We start from the raw sequence: 20,063 nt of genomic DNA, 5'->3' as shown, positions 1-20,063 counted from the left end.
GGTCACCTGTCTTGAGAGAAAGGCTCAACCTGTAAAAATCTTGGAGTAAATAAATTGTGCAGTATTGGAGGTACACTTGACATAGCTAGTAAGAATATGAAAACATTTCCAATCAGATTTTCTGCTGAATATATTGGCAAAGGAATTTCATATGGGGCTGGAGATCTAGAAGAGATATTGCAGAGAATCTGAGAGGAAACTTAAGAGAATGAAAGGAAGTGTGATAAACAGCACTGAGACCAGTAAAAATTTGGGAAGTCAGAAGTATTGCAGTTGTCCAGGCAAAATTTATAGCAAGCTATGGCAACAGCAGAGTGGACTGAAAGAGAAGATAGACTTCATAGGGTTTGTCTCCAAAGCACTTGGTGATTGCCTGAATGTAGAAGACAGGCAAGAATGTAAAAGAGGACTCTCACAAACACAGCTTTCGAACAGTAGACACATTTGCAAAAGAGAAAAAGTTCTCACCACTCCAGGAATCCAAGCAGAAAGTCAACACCCCTCTTATCTGTGTTTACCATAAGAATAGTTTCTTCTCTAGAGGGTAAGTCAAACTGGGTATCCTCTTTTTCCCATCTGCGTCCAGGATTGTGCCTTTCTATGTGGTAGAGTACGTCTGTGTGTGTATGTGAAATTGTGCCAATTATCAACTTATTGTTTGAGCTTCAAATTCTCCTTGTGTTGCCTGGTCTGTGAAAATGGATCTGGGCCCTTTACGTGTTTCCTTTGCCAGCTGGCATAAGGTTTATCAGTAGAGGGCACCAGAGCAACACTGCAGGGAGAAGGGCCCTCTTTCTTGGGTCAGGTGGCTCTTTCACCAGGTCCTGGAGAGTACCTGTTTTTTTTCTTTTCTATTTTTTTTTTTTTAAGATAGAGTTTCGCTCTTGTTGCCCAGGCTGGAGTGCAATGGCGTGATCTTGGCTTACTGCAACCTCTGTGAGAGTACCCATTTTTACTCTACTCCATGGCCAGTGAAGTTTTCTCCCATGCTAAATGCCTGCAGGACACAGCTTTTTTTACCAATTGGCCACCATAGGAGTATGTTTTGTCCAGCTCTCCACTCAGGCACTGGTGGCTCAGTTGGGAGCCTAAACAGCACAGGCCTGTGCCCCAGCCCAGGCCACTGCTATACCCTCTCTGCAGCCCCACTGGTACAAATGCTAGGGGCCCCACGGGACTGGCCGTCTAGCAAGCAGACCACCTGACCTCCTCCTGTGCAGAGGCTTGAGCCTCCCAAGCCCACATTGACCCTCTCCCCAGCTCTAGTGCATGCACACCAGGGCCCCAGTAGTAGCCACTGTTGGGTCTCCCAGCCCAAGCTGTACACAGAAGTGTGCTAGGTTCTTGCAGCTCTCCAGCCTCCATTTCCAGCAGTGCCCACAGCAGTGCCTTGGCCGCCTCCGCTCATCCGCCCATTAACCTTGGCTCCTGTTGTTTCCTTAGGCCTTCCCCACACAGACACCATGTGATCCAGGCCTTGTGTCAACATCAACACCCCAGCTCTCTCTGTATTCCCAATTTCCTCTGTGTACTATTTGCCAGCTTTGGCTTGCTTGTGCCCCAGAGGGTTATTTCTGCTTGCCTAGTGACTGTGGACCAACTCTGGCCTGCACAACCTTCCCCCTCAAACTTTTCTGCTATCCAGTAGGCTGCAACCACAACTCCAAGAAGGACTGAACCCTAGCCTTGGGGAGGGAACCCTCCTTCCAAGTTTATCCTTGGGTAATCCCCCTCAGCTGTAGGATTTTCTTTTTGTATTTACATTTATCTTTGGAAAATAATTTTTTTGGGGGGTGGGGATCAAGTCTTGCTTTGTTGCCCAGCCTGGAGTGCAATGGCACGATCTCAGCTCACTGCAACATCCACCTCCCTGGTTCAAGCATTTCTCCCTGCCTCAGCCTCCTGAGTAGCTGGGATTATAGGCACCCACCACCACAGCTGGCTAATTTTTGTATTTTTAGAGATGGGGTTTCACCATGTTGCCAGGCTGGTCTCGAACTCCTGACCTCAGGTGATCCGCCTGCCTCAGCCTCCCAAAGTGCTGGGATTAAAGGCATGAGCCACCATCCCTGGCAAAATAATTCTTTAATTTAAATTACTGTATGGTTTCTGTCTCCCTGTGGAACGCAGATTGATACAAGTGTGAAGGTATATGTGTGTGTTTTTAAAATGAGGGAAAAGACATGAATTTTGACTGCATATATTTAGTGAGCCCAGAGATAAGCCAAATAAATAATGCAAGTCAAAACTATTAATTATGAATACTCAGCTGGGGCTGTGACCCTGAATCTAGACACAGAAATCTAATGGTCTACATCAGAGGTTGGCAAACTACAGCCTAAATGCCAATCCTTGCTGATCACATGTTTTTGTGTGGCCTTGAGCCACACAAAATGTAAATTTTGGTCTTTACATTTACATTTACACAAAATGTAAATGGTCTTTACATTTTAAATGGTTGCAAAGAATTTAAAGGATAATAATATTTTGTGACATCTATTTGTATCCATAAATAACATTTTATTGGAACCCAGCCACACTCATTTGCTAGGTATTGAGTATAGCTGCTTCCATGATACATGGTAAAGTTGAGTAATTGCAACAGAGACCAAATGGCTCGACAACCCTAAAATGCTCTCTGCCCTTAACAAAAAATTTATTGGAAACTAACCAGTCTTATACATATTTAAAAAAAGTTTGCCCGCCCCTGATCTAGACCGAAACTTGGGACCATTTTATCAAGTAAAGACCAAATGAATTGCCTGTTTAATCCCCAGCTCTGAATTCATGACCCCTTTTCCCTTATTTGTAGATTGGCAAACTACTTGAGTTGCAAGGCATCTAGAATAGCCAAAACAACCTTGAAAAAGAAAAAGGAGGAGGATTCACACTTTTTCTGACTTCAAAACTTACTATAAAGCAAATGGTAATCAGGATAGTATAGTACTGGCATAAGGACAGCCATATAGATCAAAGGAATAGAATTGGAAGTCCAGAAATAAAACCATGTGTCAATGGTCAAATGATTTTCCACTAGGGTGCCAAGATTATTCAGTGGGGGAAAGAAGAGTCTTTTTAACAAATGATGCTAAGCTAACTGTATATCTACTTAGAAAAGAATACAGTTTGACCCTACCTTATACCATATATAAAATATGAACTAAAAATGTATCAAAAATCTAAATGTAAGAGCTAAAACTATAAAACTATTAGAAGAAAACAAAGGGGTAAATCTTCATAATCTTAGATTTGGCAGAAAAGATTTTTCTTATTGCACCAAAAACATAAGCAACAACAACAACAAAAAGATAAATTAGACATCATCCAAATTAAAAACTTTTGTTCAGGATATTATCAAGAAAGTGAAAAGGCCAGGCATGGTGGCTCATGCCCGTAATCCCAGCAGTTTGGGAGGCTGAAGTGGGTAGACTGCTTGAATCCAGCTTGGGCAACGTGGTGAAACCCTGTCTCTACAAAAAAAAAATAACAAAAATTAGCCACCGTGGTGGCATGCATCTGTAGTCCCAGCTACTCGGAAGGCTGAGGTGGGAGAATCGCTTGAGCATTGGAGGTCAGGCTGCAGTGAGCTGTGATCGCACCACTGCACTGCAGCCTGGGTGATGGGGTGAGACTCTGTCTCAAAAAAAAAAAAAAAGACAACTCACAGAATGGGAGAAAACCTGCATAAATCATATATCTGACAAGGAACTTGTATCTGTAATGTAGAATTCTTACAACTCAATAATAAAAGTCAAACGGTCCAATTAAAAAATGAGAAAAGGATCTGAATGGGCATTTCTCCAAGGATGATATATAAATGGCCAACAAGCACATGAAAAGATGTTCAACATCATTATTCATGAGGGAAATGCAAATCAAAACCACGATGAAATTGATAGCACTTCACATTAAGATGGCTTGAATCAAAAAGTCAGATAATAACAAATATGGGTGAAGATTTGGAGAAATCAGAACCCTCATACGCCACTTGTGGGAATGTATCATGGTGAAGCCACTTTGGAAAACAGTCTGGCAGTTCTTCAAATGGTTAATCAGAATTATCATAAGACTCAGAAATTCCGCTCCTAGCTGGATACCAAAGAGGAATGAAAGCATGTCCATGTGAAAACTTGTACACAATGTTTACAGCAGCATTATTTATAACAGCCAAAAGGTGGAAGCAATCCAAATGTTCATCATTTGATGAACTGATAAAATATGGTAGTTCCCTCCTTATCTGAGGGGGTTATATTCCAAGATCACCAGTGGATTCATGGAACGGCAGATACTACCAAACCCTATATATACTATTTTCTCCTATACATACATAGCTATGATAAAGTTTAATTTATAAATTAGGTACAGTAAGAGATTAACAATACTAATAGAACAGTTATAAAAATATACTGTAATAAAAGTTATATGAATGTGGTCTCAAAATATCTTGTACTGTACTCACCTATTTTTATACTGCAGTTGATTGTGGGTAACTGAAACCGCAGAAAGTGAAAGATGGATATGGGGGGACTACTGTACATCCATACAATGGAATGTTATTTGGCCATAAAAAGGAATGGAGTATTGATACGTGTCATGACATGGATGAGCCTTAAAAACATTGTGCTAAGTGAAAGAAGGTAGTCACAAAAGACCACGTATTATTATATGATTCCCTTTATATACATTTTCTAGAATGTCCTTCATAATATTCATCCTTCTGATAGACCTGAGTGTAGGTTCAGGTCTCTGCTCACATACCACTCCTCAGAGAAGTTTCCCCTGACCACCTAGCCAAAATTGTACCCTATCCCTCTCAGTCCTCTGCCTTTATTTATTTTTTTCATATCACTCTAATGTTACATTGCATACTTATTTATTTGGTTTACTATGTCTTTCTCAGTAGGATGTAAAGCTCCGTGAGGGAAAGGACTCTATCCCAATAATGGTGCATGGCCTTAGTAGATGCTAAATAAAAATGATTTTAAATGCATGCATGAATGATGTGTTAGGCAGCTGGGTAAGGTGGGGGCAAATGAACAGCTGAGGAGCCAGACGGACCTATATTCCCACTCTGACTCTGCCACTTTGGGCAACAATTCATTTCTATGAGGCTTCACCTCTTCATCTACAGGTGACAGGAAACGGGACAACAGAACATACCCTTTAGAGATGGTGTGAAGATGACAAAGCACCAAGGTGGAAGCTTTCCTTGCTGGGTTTGAGGAACAGCAAGGAGATTAGTGTGACTGGAGAATGATGAATGAGGGGAATGTTGAAGGAGATGAATGAGGTTGGAGAGGAGTGCAGAGCTAGATTTTATTCCATGTGTGCTGGGAAGTTTTTGGTAAGTGGAGACCAGGGCATGATATCATCTGATATCCCAGTACGTTTAGAAGGATCCCTCTGGCTGCTGTGAGAACAAGAAAGGAAGCAAAGAGACAAGTTACGGGCTTGTTCAATGATCCAAGACAGAGATGATGGTGGCTATGACTAGAGTGGACGCAATGGAGTGGGTGACAACAATCATATTCAAGATAATTTGAAGGTGGGGGCCACAGGATTCGCGGATGAATTTGATTATTCGATGGCAGAGAAAGAGAAGAATGAAATACGCTTCAAATTTGTCATTTTCTTTTTTTTCTTTTTTAATCCAAGAAACTTCGGGGATGGGCAACACTGGTGAAGTGGTTTTAGAAACAGTGAATAGAATCAAGAATTCAGTTTTCAACATGTTAAATTTGGTATACCTATTAGACATTCACATCACGCTGGCAGCTGGATATAAAGGGCCAAGAGTTAAATGAAGAGACCAAGGTTAGAGGAACAAACTTGAAAGCCTTGGGTGTATATGCTGTATTTAAAAGTCATAGGAAGGGCCCAGTGTGATGGTTCACGCCTGTAATTCCAGCACTTTGGGAGGCCAAGGTGGATGGATCAGGAGTTCGAGACCAGGAGTTGAGGTCAGGAGTTCGAGACCAGCCTGGCCAACATGGCAAAACCCCGTCTCTACTAAAAATACAAAAATTAGCCGAGTGTGGTGGCACAGGCCTGTATTCCCAGCTACTCGGGAGGCTGAGGCAGGAGAATCGCTTGAACCGGGGAGGCAGAGGTTGCAGTGAGCCGAGATTGTGCCACTGCACTCCAGCCTTGGTGACAGACTGAGACTCTGTCTCAAAAGAAAAAAAAAAAAGTCATAGAAAAAAAATAAATGTCATACGACTGGATGCGATTATCAGCAAATATGGATAGAGCCCTTATTTTGTGCTAAAGTGTTCTAGGCACTACAGCAATGAGTAATACACAAAGAGAAAAATTCACACCCTTATGGATCTTACATTCTAATGGGGAGGGGATAATAAAATAACTAACAAAAATATACAGCGTGTTAGATAGCAAGAGGGAAATACAGGAGAGATGAGGATGAGGTGGGTGGGAAGGTTACAGGATGGCTAGGGAAATCCTCACTGGGAAAATGTTATTTAAGCTTAAATCTTGAAAGAGGTGAGGGCAGCAGCCTTCTGGTATACCCTGGGGACTACCATTCCAGGCAGAGGCAAAAGCAAATGCAGAGGGGCTGAAAAAGGAGCACGTCCCGCCAGTGGAGCGAAAAGCAAGAACAGTGACTGTAGAGGAGAGAGCCGGGGAGGGTGATGGGAAATGAGGACCGAGAGGTTAATGGGAAAGGCGGGGTGAAGAGAAATTAGTGTGACACAGAGCACCTCTGAGTACGGATTTAAGCTAGGAAGGTGTCCAAACAGGAACTTAAGGCTCTCCTTACGTCAAAGCGGATGTTAACGCCCAGTCCCCAGGCCCCGCCTCTGCTCGGCAGAAGCTCCGCTCCGGGCCCGGAACTCCAGGGCTACTGAGCTGGACCGGAAGTAGGTTTCTACCCGACCGCATTTTACGTGGTGCTGCATTTCCGGTAGCGGCGGCGGGAAATCGGCTGTGGGAGAGAGGCTAGGCCTCTGAGGAGGCGAATCCGGCGGGTATCAGAGCCATCAGAACCGCCACCATGGTAAGGAGGGCACAGGCTGGCGGCGCGGGAGCTTCCGAGTCTGTTGTGGAGTGGGAACCGCGACTGATCGGGGAGGAAGCCGTGGGTTGGAGCCACTTAGGGCGGTGGAGGCCTGGGCCGAGGCCGCTCGGTCTGGGCGGGAAAGACCAGGACCTTGGCGGTTCCGCTAGGCATGGGGTCGAGGAGAAGGTTGGAACCGGTGTCGGAGGCCGAGGTCGCTCGGCAGGGGCGAGGGTAGAACCGCGGCTCTCGACACCGCTGTAGCCATAATTCCTGGGACCCAGTAGGCACTAAGTTAACTTTTGCCGAATAAATATATGTCCCGGGCTTCGGAGCAGGCACTGGAGCCGCAGGGGGACCCGGTAAAAGGCTCAGACTTGTGGAAGTTTGTGAGTCCGAGAAAGAGTTGGCGGAAGTGGGTGGAAGGGGCTCGTGGACCACGCTAGAGTCTTGCTAGGTCTGCTGGATGGAGAGGAGGGCGGAGGAGGGTGATGGAGAATGTTGGAGGAAGAGTTCCACGCAGTTGCTCATCATGTTTCCGTGTTTGCCTGTGCCTGACTTCTCAGGCGCTGGGGCTACTCTCGGAAATGTGTTTGCTTCCTTCACAGAGGTAGTTGGGGACACATAATATAATTCAGTGTGGTCATTCGGTAAAAGTAACGGCAGCGGGGCGGGGTAAGAATGTTTTCTCAAATAGATGGTTCCTGAGCAGATTCCTAAAAGATTAGCAAGAATGTTCCCGGCGAAAATGGGGGGAATATTACAGACCCGGAGAACTGAAGGAACAAAGGCTGAAGGGTAACAAGATTTTAAAAGTTACTGGATTTGTCTGCGTTTGTTGACTGAGAAAAAGTTGCTGGAGGAGAAAGAAGAAAGAAGGGAAGACGGGAAGAATTGGCAGGAGGCTAGTTACTAAAGGCCTTGCATGTTAATTTTACCTCAGTGGTGGTGAGGCATGTCATTGAAGGATTTAATTTAATTTATTTTTATTTTTTGGAGACGGAGTTTTGCTTTTGTTGCCCAGGCTGGAGTGCAGTGGATCGATCAGGGTTCACTGCAAACTCCGCCTCCCGGGTTCAAGCGATTCTCCTGCCTCAGCCTCCCAAGCAGCTGGGATTGTAGGCACCCGCCACCACACTTGGCTAATTTTTTGTATTTTTAGTAGAGACGGGGTTTCACCATGTTGGCCAGGCTGGTCTCGAACTCCTGACCTCAGTTAATCCACCCACCTTGGCCTCCCAAAGTGCTGGGATTACAGCAGTGAGCCACCACACCCTGCCCACTGATGGATTTTAACCAGCAAAATGACATAAGCTTAGTGGTGTTTAGAAAGATTGCTCTAGCTCTGGCATGTATATTCGATGGGACTGGAAGCAGGGAAACCTGGTAGGATATTGTTTGGATAATTGGTTAGAATAGGCACTGGATTCATTTTGTCTAGGTTCCAACACAGCTTCCCAGCTGTGAAACTGGGCAAGTTACTTAACCTCTCCTAGCCTCAGTGAACTCATCTGTAAAATAGGGAGAATAATGGGCCCAACTTTGGGGATTAAATGAGATGTACTGTGCTTATCACAGTGCCAGATACACAGTGAGCACCCAGTAAACATTAGTTCAGCTGGACCAGTGAATGTTGCCCTAAAGGTTCAGATCCCTTGTGGTTAGAAGCTGGTTAAAATGGTCATTGAATGGAAACTGAACCACCTAACCTGAGGGAGGCTCGCAGTATCTTTGTGTGGAGTCAAGTTTTGTTTTTGTTTTTTTGAGATGGAGTCTTTCCCTGTCACCCAGGCTGGAGTACAGTGGCATGATCTCAGCTCACTGCAGCCTCCACCTCCCAGGTTCAAGTGATTCTCCCACCTCAGTCTCCCGAGTAGCTGGGATTACAGGCACCTGCCAGCACGTGTGGCTAATTTTTGTAATTTTAGTAGAGACGGGGCTTCGCCATGTTAGCCAGGCTGGTCTTGAACTCCTGACCTAAGGTGTTCTGCCCACCTCGGCCTCCCAAAATGCCGGGATTGCAGGAGTGAGCCACTGAGCCCGGCCATGGAGTCAAGGTTTTGATCTGCATATTTGCAGGTTCAGAACTTTGTTGTCTGAGCTCACAGAGATGAACAGAGGTCCATAGAAGGCACTTGGTGGGTTAGGACTTGGGTATAGCAGTCGGACTGATGGGAGGATGATATACAGATCAAATGCCAGGTGATTTGTTTATAGAGAGAAATACAACTGCTTAGGGTACCTGACGGTTCACAAAGTGATACCTATAGAGTCACTTCTTTATTTTAGCACACTGGAGCCCAGGTTATGAAAGCAGAAATGTTTGTTGGGTTAAAGACCATTATATGTCCACACTGGTTAGCACCCTAACCATCAGAAGTTTCCCTCTGCCAAATATAGTCTTGGAGGCACACTAACAAATTCTTGATATGTGGATATCATTTTTCACCTTGAAGCTGATCTCCTTCCTGATAACAAGCTTCTTGTTGATTAGATTTTTAGTTTCAGCCCTATTCTAGCTCTTCCTTTACTCAGTGTTTTTAATGAGATTTGAATGTTCCATAGCACTTGAGTCACATATCTATAATCTGCACAGTGGTAGATGGCTCTAGTATGTATGCATTGGATTATTTTGGGGACACCCTGTACTCTCATCCCTGCAACTGACACGACATGGAGAAAGGCAATTATAATATGAGAAAGACCGATTTCAAGGGAAGAGGGAATAGCAGATTACTGGGTAGAGGTCAGGGCTAAAACAGGGTGGCATGGGAGAATTCCTAGGAAAAGGCTGTGGGTGGAAGACTGAGCTAAGAATCTGTTGAGAAAGTTGGACACATGGACAAGAACGCCATGGGAAGTTTTGGGGAGGGCCAGAGGTGTTGGGTCCAAAAGAGCAGAGTCTCATCCCTGTCCGTTTCTCCTTGCAGACGGTGGGCAAGAGCAGCAAGATGCTGCAGCATATTGATTACAGGATGAGGTGCATCCTGCAGGACGGCCGGATCTTCATTGGCACCTTCAAGGCTTTTGACAAGCACATGAATTTGATCCTCTGTGACTGTGATGAGTTCAGAAAGATCAAGTGAGGAGTGGACTGTGGGGGGCGGAGACTGGAGGATGGGAATGGATTGAGTGGGTGGGCCAAGCAGTAGAGGTGGTGATGTAGCTAGTTGGTTCTTCTCTGTTTATTCTCCAGTTTTAGAGGGCAGACTTAAATGGGGACATTGAACACTAAGAAATCTTTTTCAGTCCAGCAAACCTTGCTCTCTAGGTCTAGCAAAGTACAAGTTGTGAAGGGCTGCTAGGCTTTTTGTTTCTCTGACTTTGTGTGCCCCTGGGTACTGGGGTAAAGGGCTCTCATGTTCTCCCCACAGGTGTGTGAGGGGGGAGAGCTTGAGTTTCTGGCCTCATTGCCTATTTGTAAAGCTGTAGCCTAAAGGGCTCTCCCAATGCAGCCTGGTCTGAAACTGCTTTAAGAAGCCTCTGACCCTCTTCAGGGTAAGTGCTCAGCTCCCCATGTGGGTTTGGGGCCAGTGATTTTTGTTGGCATTTATACAAACAATTGGAGGTATTTTCTACTTTGCTACAATTCCATAAGTTATTGGCTAACTCCCTTGCCTTGAGTCTCACAGATCTTAAGCTTTTGGCCCATTAAAAGATATGATTTAGCTTCCCATCATGTTTTACATTCAAGGCTACTTGAGGCACAAAAAGATGATGTGACTTCCGTGGTCATCAGCTCTTTTGTCATATGCAGTGTCCATATTATTTTGTCACTCACTTTGAATTCCCTTTGATTCTCCTTGGGGCTGATTTCTTCCGTGACTCAAGGTCAAGAAGTATAGTTTAAAAATGTGGTAGGGATGCCTGGGTGCCAGGTACGTATTAGAGAGGGGCCAACAGATGAGCGTGGAGCTACTCCAAAGTTCCCTCCTGATTATAAAAAATGTTTATTGGAAAATATTTTTGAAAATACAAAGAAGTCTATGAATAGAAACTAAAATACCCCGAAGGGTTTTTTTCTAATTACGAAAGGACAATACATGGTTATTATTTTAAAAAATAAGAAAATGTGAGCCAAAAAAGGGAAAAACTGTCCATCCACAGACAACCAGTTAATATACTGTAAAATATCAAAACAAAATCTTTTGAGTTCTTTTTTTAAATCAGGCTATTTTTTCCCCTTTATTTTTAGGATCTAGCTTTAGCTTTTTTCCCCACTTTCCTATCCTGTTGCAGTTATTTTTCCTACTTCACATTTATATTTTGTTCATCTTTTTCTGGTTGTTGCTTTTTGGGGGTTTCTGTTTTTATGCTTTTGAGGAATAGATATGAAATTTCAATTTCTGTGTATGTGAAATTTCTCTTAACCTTTTCCTTCTATGGCTTCTCCTATTTCTGATGTAAGATGAGGGGCAGAATTATAGGCCTGTGAGGTTGAATTGATATTAGAAGGACACTGCACGTAAGTGAGGTGGGTGGGAGTCATTTGATTGGAATTGTTTAGGCAGCCTCCTGATGTTGGCAAGACCTTAAGCTGAAGGGAGGGAATAGGGTCCTAAGAAAGAAGACTTGGCTGAGGGAAGGGCCTTCACAGTTGCTGTGGAATAGCATTTGGGCCCGGGCTGGGCTTTGTTGACCTTGTCCTATCTCTTGGTCAGTGTGTCCTCTTGGCATGGTAGGAAACAGGTAGATAGCCACCTAAGAGGTTATGTGTTCAGCCTGTAGAGACTATCCAGGAGGGCTATCTTGGGAAAGTTTGTGTACTGTTTGTTAGGAGATGCAGTATAAGCAAATCTTGGAGGCCACTAGGCAGGTGAACTTTACCCACCTCTAACACTTTTTTTGTTCCTTCTAAACCTCTCTTTAGGCCAAAGAACTCCAAACAAGCAGAAAGGGAAGAGAAGCGAGTCCTCGGTCTGGTGCTGCTGCGAGGGGAGAATCTGGTCTCAATGACGGTAGAGGGACCTCCTCCCAAAGATGTAAGTCAGAGCAGGAAGCCTTGTGGAGGAGGGGAGGCCCTACCGTGAGCCAGGCTCTGTGTTAGATTCTGTTTCATTGCAGTTCTCACAGGCATCCTCTGGATTTTGCCCCCTTTTTCAGATAATAAATGAAATCTTAAAGAGGTTACCCTGCAAGAGGCCGGGCGCGGTGGCTCACGTCTGTAATCCCAGCTCTCAGGGAGGCAAGAGGCGGGAGGATAGCTTGAGCCCAGGAGTTCGGGACCTGCCTGGGCAATATAGCGAGACCCCATTCTCCAGAAAAAGGAAAAAAAAAAAGACAAAAAAAAAAAAAAAGAGGTTACCCTGCAAGAAAGAAGTGGAAAAGGGGAACTAGAATTTGGGTATCTCTGACTTTAAAGCTCTTCCTGTTTCTCAGTTGATGTACATAGTGAGTCAGTGGAGGAAGCACCTGAAGCCATCTGGGTCAGTTCTTAATGTGACGACAAAGCCTAGGTGGACCTTAAAAAGTTGTAACTCCGAAACAATAGGATATGTGTGTATTTTGTTTTGTACAGTTACAGTTCATAGTTACTGAGAATCTACCTTGCGCCAACCACTTCAGTATTTTATTTGATCCTTTAGGTCTCTTTAGAGATAAATTCTTATCTTATAAATAGAATAAACCAGGGCTTAGTAACTTGCCCAAGGTGCCACAGCCACTAAGTGGTGAAACTGACATTTGATCTCAGACAGTCTTGATTCTGTAAACACCAAGCTACACATAGAAACAGAGCAGGCTTTAGAGACCTAGTCAAATTTGTTTTCCCTTTCCCTTTTTCATTTGAAGGGTTTTTTTTTTTTTTTTTTAGATTTTTAGACGGAGTCTCGCTCTGTCGCCAGGCTGGAGTGCAGTGGCACGATCTTGGCTTATTGCAACCTCTGCCTCCCGGGTTCAAGCGATTCTCCTGCCTCAGCCTCCCGAGTAGCGGGGATTACAGGTGTGAGCCACCACGCCCTGCCAAGACGTTATTTTAATCAAAAGAGAATAATCCTTTTAACTTTTTAAAAATCCACATATATTATCTGGATTTTTTTGTACTTAACACATAGTGGGCATATATTACGTTGTTCTGTGTTTTCACTTAATGTTAACATTTTCTAGTTGCTCAACACTTTTAAAGTCAAGTTAATGACTGAAAGATTTTCTCAAATGAGTACAGAGTAGTTTATCCTAGTCATTTTCTTTTTTGGAGATTTTTACGTTTCTGCCTTTTCCAGTTAAAAATATCTGCAAGGGATGTTAGCATATCTTGGTTCAAAGTCCATGTACATATTCAAATCTCTTAGTACCTTCTTCCAGTAGAATTGGCTGGTCTAACATAACCCATTGTAAACCTTTGTGATCACAACCAGTTGTACCATAACCATGTCATTTGCAAATAAGGCAACTCAGCCTGGGATTGTGGGATTATTTGCCCATTGTCACCTAGCGGATTAGAATCAGCTGGGAATGGATCTCATGTCCCTTTAATGCCTTGCCTGCTGAACCCTGAGTGGAACCCTGGCCCTTTGCTCTTGGTTTAACTTTCACAGGAGTGCATATAGGTGGTTGAGTTGTGGCATGTTTCTCTAGACTTACTCTTAAGTTCTACCCTGCTTCAGGGATAACTCATAGTCTTGGATGGAGGAAGAATGGTGTTGGCACACATGGAGAGGTAGTATTTATAAGCTATTTCGATAGTATTTATAAGCTGTTTTGAGGGGCTCTCTTGGCAATGATATTCCAGAGTATACTTCTGATCTTCAGACCACTGGGCATCAGAGCATATTTGTTTATTTTTCAGACTGGTATTGCTCGAGTTCCACTTGCTGGAGCTGCCGGGGGCCCGGGGATCGGCAGGGCTGCTGGCAGAGGAATCCCAGCTGGGGTTCCCATGCCCCAGGCTCCTGCAGGACTTGCTGGGCCAGTCCGTGGGGTTGGCGGGCCATCCCAACAGGTGAGGAGTTGGGGAAAGGGTACCACCTCCTGGTGGCTAAAATAAAGGATAAAGGGGAGGGTCCATAGTTTTAAAAGGGTCCAGAGTGACCAACCTGTGATTGTCAGACTATCAGTGTTTCACTGTGGTTTATACATGGCCCTAGAAGCAAGTGAAAAGGATAATTTGCCATTGTAAATTATGTTGATGCTATTAAAGAGATGTACGAATTAGCCAGCTGTATTTAAGGAAAATATTTCCATGACAGCATTTGAAATCATGAGTCATATTTGAAAATGCAGTTGCCTTCTCTCACTTGGACTGGACATGCTTACATTCAGGTCTAGAAGATGGGAGTTGGGCATTCAAGCTTGATCTTTCCCGACATGTGGTTTTGGATAGGAAGTCTGGTGCTGAGAGTTGTAGCATTAAGGGATTTGGTGTCTGTTATTTCCCACTGTCCTTCCCCAAGTTGGGGAGGAGAGTGGGAAGCTGCATTGTACTGTACTCTTCTAACTCTTTCTTCTTATGTCCTCTTAGGTGATGACCCCACAAGGAAGAGGTACTGTTGCAGCCGCTGCAGCTGCTGCCACAGCCAGTATTGCCGGGGCCCCAACCCAGTACCCACCTGGCCGTGGGGGTCCTCCCCCACCTATGGGCCGAGGAGCACCCCCTCCAGGTGAGGAGCCCATAAGGAGACCAGTGCTAATTGATAGAAGATGTCTTAGCTGGATTAATGATGAGATATAACCTTGGCTGAAGCTGATGATGAGTTTGTATAATTAAGCAGGATTACTCTGAGATCCAGCGTGGCTGACTGATGAGACTAAGTGGACAAGAGCCATTGGGAGCCCTGGGTGTTAGGCTCAAATGTCAGTTTTCTGGGAGCTGCTGAGAGGGTGGAATGGTCCATCTGTCTCAGAACTTGGTGGAAAGCTTTGTAGTTTTTTTGCTACCTTTTCAAGATAGACACTTGAGCTATATTCTTGGGGCTTTTCTCTTGCAGGCATGATGGGCCCACCTCCTGGTATGAGACCTCCTATGGGTCCCCCAATGGGGATCCCCCCTGGAAGAGGGACTCCAATGGGCATGCCCCCTCCGGGAATGCGGCCTCCTCCCCCTGGGATGCGAGGTAAGTGCCTGCAGTGGTGACTTTGGCTTCTTTCCCTAGAGCCTAGTGGGTTAGGAAATGGAGGGAAGATTGCATTTAGACCATATCCCATGGGCTTTCAAGCCTTAAATCTAGGGAAATGCAGAAAGGAAAGAGAAGAGGGAACATTTCTTAAATTGGGCTTACCTCCCCTCTTAGAACAGTTAGAGCAGCCCTGCACCCAGGATGTTTCTCAGTATCTAAGGCAGCGGCCTCAGGACACTATGAAATAATGCATTCTGAGGATCCCTAACAAAAGTTATGAGATTGTCTTATGCTCTTTGGTTTGACAGTGCCTAGTAATTAAGAGGGGGCTCTGGGCTTTGCTATACTATTATGGATTTCTCTTTAAGTTCAGTTGGAGAAATTCTGAGATCAGTCCCCACATGGATGAGAAAATAGGCCCCCAGGGAGTTTGGACTCCAAGCCCAGTGTTCTTTCCCCATAAGATAACCCATGGGCAAACTTGGTGACCCCTGTTTCTCTAGTCTGGATTATTCCTCTATGGGTTTTTATAGACATAGGAACCCAGTCAGCCTCAGAGTAGTCCCTAGTTAGCACATATGCCATGTATACCCCTCTCCTCACTCGATTACTGCAGGGCGTGGGAGGCTGGGGCAGGGTTGGGGATTCAAGTTGCAGATCAGGCACTGACTAAACTTCTTACTCTTACTTCAGGCCTTCTTTGACCCTTGGCCACAGAGTATGGAAGTAGCTCCGCAGAGGCGTGGGCTCGATTCCTCAGGGCCACGTTACCACAGACCTGTTTGTTTCTTATGCTGTTGTTCGTGGAGTCTCATGGGATTGTCTGGTTTCCCTTACAGGGCCCCCTCCCCCGGGAATGCGCCCACCAAGGCCCTAGACTCATCTTGGCCCTCCTCAGCTCCCTGCCTGTTTCCCGTAAGGCTGTACATAGTCCTTTTATCTCCTTGTGGCCTATGAAACTGGTTTATAATAAACTCTTAAGAGAACATTATAATTGCACCTATGTATCTTTATTTTTAGAAAAATCTTTGATATATTGGGTGCTTAATAGAGTCAAGAAGGGTTGCCTTGGAAAAAAACCCTGATCTTACCTTCTTCCCTATAAAATGTTTTACTACCCATTTGCATCTGTACATCCTCATACACTAAGATAATTACAAAATTGAACATTTTCACTTACCAGATTCAAAGATCAGTTTTGTTGAAATCAGTACCCATAATATCCTCTTGGGAAGGCACTTATCTAGATAGCTCCTCCATGAAGCAAATGCTAAAAATGAAAATTCTGCTGGGAGAGGAACAATTTTGGCATAACTTTCTGCCAGGGTCACACACATAACATATAAGCTAACGTAACTTTTGAATTGTGGTATCTTCATGAGTTCTTCCACCCAAAGCCTGTGTTCACTGAGCAGCGCTCTAGTACTTAGTGCATCCAGCTCTAAGGGTACAAAAATAAGGTGAACACTGTTGTAAAGTTACTGTGTAGGGGGAAGATAATTGTAAATGCAATCAGTGGCACTTACCACATTAATGGAAGAAAAAAGCCATAGGATCTTCTCAACAGATGCAGAAAAAACATTTGAGACGATTTCAACACCCTTTGATGATAAATACACCCAGCAAATTAGGAATAGAAGGGAATTTTTTTTTTTAAAGAGATGGCGGGGTCTCACTGTGTTGCCCAGGGTGGTCTCAAAACTTCTGGCCTCAAGGTATCCTGCCTCTGCCTGGGATTGCAGGCATGAGTCACTGCACCCAGCTCAGAAGGCAATTTTTAAACAAGATTAAGGGATTTATGAAACACAGCTAACATAATAGTGAAAGACTGAAAGCTTTACCCTTATGATTAGGAACAAGACAAGGGTTCCCACTTTGGCCACTTTCAACATTGTACTGGAAGTTCTAGCCAGAACAATTAGGCAAGAAAAAGAAGAACTGGAATTGGAAAGGAAGGGGTAAAACTATCTCTGCAGAAGATATCCTGTATATAGAAAACCCCATCAACAAGATAGCTACTAGAGCTAATGAGTGAATTCAGCAACGTTTTAGGGTACAAGATCACATAAAAACTATTCCATACACCACCAACAAACAATCTGAAAAGGAAATGGAAAAGAATTCCAGTTAGGATAGCAACCAAAAGAATACCTAAGAATCAAAGCAAGCAATACCAGAATACCCAGGAATCAATCAAACCAAGGTGAAAACTACAAATCCTGAAAGAAAACTAAGTAGATGAGGAAAGCCAACATGTTCATGGATCCAGACTTACTATTATAGTAGCAAATAATAGTCTCCAAACATTCAATGTAATCCCTATAATAATTCCAGTGGTCATTGCAGAAATGGAGAAGCTAATCCTCATATATATGAAGCTACAAAAGGCCCCAAATAGCCAAAACAATCTTGATCACATTAGAAGTCTCACAAAACCTACAAAATTGTAATCAAAACTGCATCTGGCATAAAGATAGACAATGGACAGATGAGAGTACAGAAATAAACCCTTACATAAATAAATGGTCAATTGATTTTCTGCAGTGGTACCAAAACCATCTATTGGGAAAAGAGTAGTCTTTTCAGATGGTGCTGGGACAACTGGATAACCACATGTAAAAGAATGAAGTTGGAACTCTACCTCATATACCTTCATTTATCACTCATTAACTCAAAATTGGTAAACAATCTATAAGAGCTAGATCTACTAGAAGAAAATGAGTAAGTCCTCATCACCTTGGATTTGGCAATGGATTATTGGATTGGACATTGAAAACAAGCAACAGAAGAAAAAATATGTAAATGGGACTTCATCAAAATTAAAAACTTGTACATCCAAGAATGGTGAAGAATGAAAAAACAACTTACGGAAGGGGAGAATATTTTTGCAAACGATATGATAGTCTGATATCTGTAGTTTGCTATTTGAACTATAAAAAGAATTCTTAATAAAAAAGATAACCCTTTTCAAAAATGAGAGGAATTGAACAGATATTTCTCCAAAGAAGATACACAAATGGCCAAAAAGCACATGAAAACTGGTTCAACATCATTGGTTATTAAAGAAATGCAAATCAAAACTACAATGAGATGCCGGTTCATACCGAGGATGGCTTATTTATGAAAAAAATAACTCTTGGTGAGGGTGTGGAGAAACAGGAACCCTCATGCATTGCTGGTGAGAACGTAAAATGGTGTAGCCCCTATGGAAAACAGTGGCAGTTCCTGAAAGCTGAACAGAATTACTATATGGCAATTCCACTCCTAGATATATGTATCTGTGGTAATATGAAATATATTTAGCCTTTTTTCCTGGTTCTTTTCACAGCACCTAAAAAACACTTGGAATTTCCTGTGTAATGGGATAATACGTGAGTTCATGACTTAGAGTGGGACCCCTAGCTAGCCTCAGGATGGGGCCAGCCACCAGAAAGACCAAGTGATGAGAGGGTTGGAAATTTCACTCCCACCCACCAACCTCCCGGAGCAGAGGTGGCTGGAGATAAAGCTCTATAAAAACTTGTCAACAATGAGATTTGATGAGCTCTTCCCAAAAGCTAAACTGCCCTTATAAAACTAGTGAAAGACCCTCAAGTTAAGAGGATGAGAGGGGCCTGAATTCTACCAAGAAGTAGGCCTGTGAGTTCAGAAGCAAGATGGAGTCAGCCATGTCAGATTTCTCTTACTGTCACTTTTGCAAAGGTAGTTTGATACACAGAAACTTGTATACAACTGGTTATAGCAGAATTATTCATAACAGCCCAAAGGTGGAAACAACCCAAAATATTCAACATATAATGGATAAACAAATTGTGGTATATACTGTCAACCTAAATAAACGGAGGCCATAAAAGAAAATGATACCTATTCATGAATAGGGCATTGCAATGGGAGTCCATGTGCCATACTATGCATATTCAGGGAGGTAAAGGAAGACAGATTAAAAGGAAAAACAAGGATTATGTAATTGTCTTGGGATAACTATCCCTAACTCCAGGGATTAATAATAAGTCCTGGTGGCACCAGTCTGAGGTTGAACAAGCAGTGGCCGGGCAGAAGTCCTTGCAGAAATATTTTTGTATGTATATAAGGTTGCAATGGCCTTTGTGCAAGGTTGTGTTTTTACAGTCTTTTGTAATAATTTTTTTATCATTTATGCATCAGAATCCTCCCTTCATAGCCTTTCGGCTTTGGCAGGGTTTTTTAAAAGACATACAAGTGACTCCATTTTGGTTCTGACAACTTTCACAATACATACAATGGAATATAATAGAGCTGAAAAGAAAGAAATATTGATACATGTTACCATGTAGATAAACCTAGAAAACATTGTGTAGTGTGAAAAAAGCCAGACACGAAAGATCATCTATTATATAATTGCTTTTATATGGATATTTGCTACCCATAATAGATAAATCTGTAGACAGCAGATTAGAGGTTTCCAGGGGTGGGAGCAGCAGGAAATGGAGTGCCTACTTAATGGGAATAGGATATACTTTTATAGGGTGAGAGCTGGTGGTTTTACAACCTTGTGAACACACTAAAGTTATTGAGTTGTAATTGTTAAAATGGTTAATTGTTGCTATATGAATTTCATCTCAAAAAAAAAGTTTCTTCACAGAAAAAGTTTACTAAGGCTTTTTGTTGTGGAAAGGATATTTGCAGTGGAGGAAAAGGCTGAGTAAAGATGAAGTTGGTCCAGGTTTATTGGAATAAGGACATCAGGGAGGTGAGTTTGGCATCAGCTTTTGGTAGAGCCAATGGTTGGCTCAGTATCACAGGAACCCTGAGTAGCACAAACTGCAAAGGCAGCTAGCCTCCCACTTCCCTGACAGGTGTGATCCAAAAGGGTTTTATACTCCCAGCCTGAGCTAAAAGGCAGTAGTCTTTTTTTTTTTCCCCTTGTTTTGAGACAGAGTCTTGCTCTGTCGCCCAGGCTGGAGTGCAGTGGCGTGATCTCGGCTCACTGCAACCTCGGCTTCCTGCTTCAGCCT

At 43.4% G+C, this 20,063-nt stretch overlaps 1 protein-coding gene across 2 annotated transcripts; it reads left to right on the top strand.

Moving 5' to 3' along the window:
- The first annotated feature begins 6,812 nt into the window (after positions 1-6,812).
- On the top strand, positions 6,813-16,063 carry SNRPB (small nuclear ribonucleoprotein polypeptides B and B1). Of its 2 annotated transcripts, none has more exons than XM_004061695.4 (7): positions 6,813-7,015; positions 9,946-10,097; positions 11,886-11,997; positions 13,803-13,955; positions 14,475-14,613; positions 14,941-15,066; positions 15,763-16,063. In XM_004061695.4, exons 1-7 carry the CDS (start codon positions 7,013-7,015, stop codon positions 15,771-15,773), a joined length of 696 nt encoding a protein of 231 aa, XP_004061743.1. In that variant the 5' UTR covers positions 6,813-7,012; the 3' UTR covers positions 15,774-16,063. The 2 variants fall into 2 exon arrangements, with proteins under 2 accessions (XP_004061743.1, XP_004061744.1); XM_004061696.3 differs by having other exon boundaries at positions 6,826-7,015; positions 15,909-16,063.
- The last annotated feature ends 4,000 nt before the right edge of the window (positions 16,064-20,063 follow it).

Source organism: Gorilla gorilla, chromosome 21 (genome assembly GCF_029281585.2).
Source record: "Gorilla gorilla gorilla isolate KB3781 chromosome 21, NHGRI_mGorGor1-v2.1_pri, whole genome shotgun sequence".
Taxonomy (NCBI): Eukaryota; Metazoa; Chordata; class Mammalia; order Primates; family Hominidae; genus Gorilla; species Gorilla gorilla.
Note: the sequence above shows the minus strand (reverse complement) of the source record. Positions and strands in the feature narration are given on the sequence as shown.

Bases quoted from the DNA above. Each gene is read 5' to 3' on its own strand.
- SNRPB (XM_004061696.3), top strand. The intron at 11,998-13,802 runs GTAAGTCAGAGC...TTTATTTTTCAG, and splicing joins AGGGACCTCCTCCCAAAGAT to ACTGGTATTGCTCGAGTTCC. The intron at 14,614-14,940 runs GTGAGGAGCCCA...TTTCTCTTGCAG, and splicing joins CCGAGGAGCACCCCCTCCAG to GCATGATGGGCCCACCTCCT.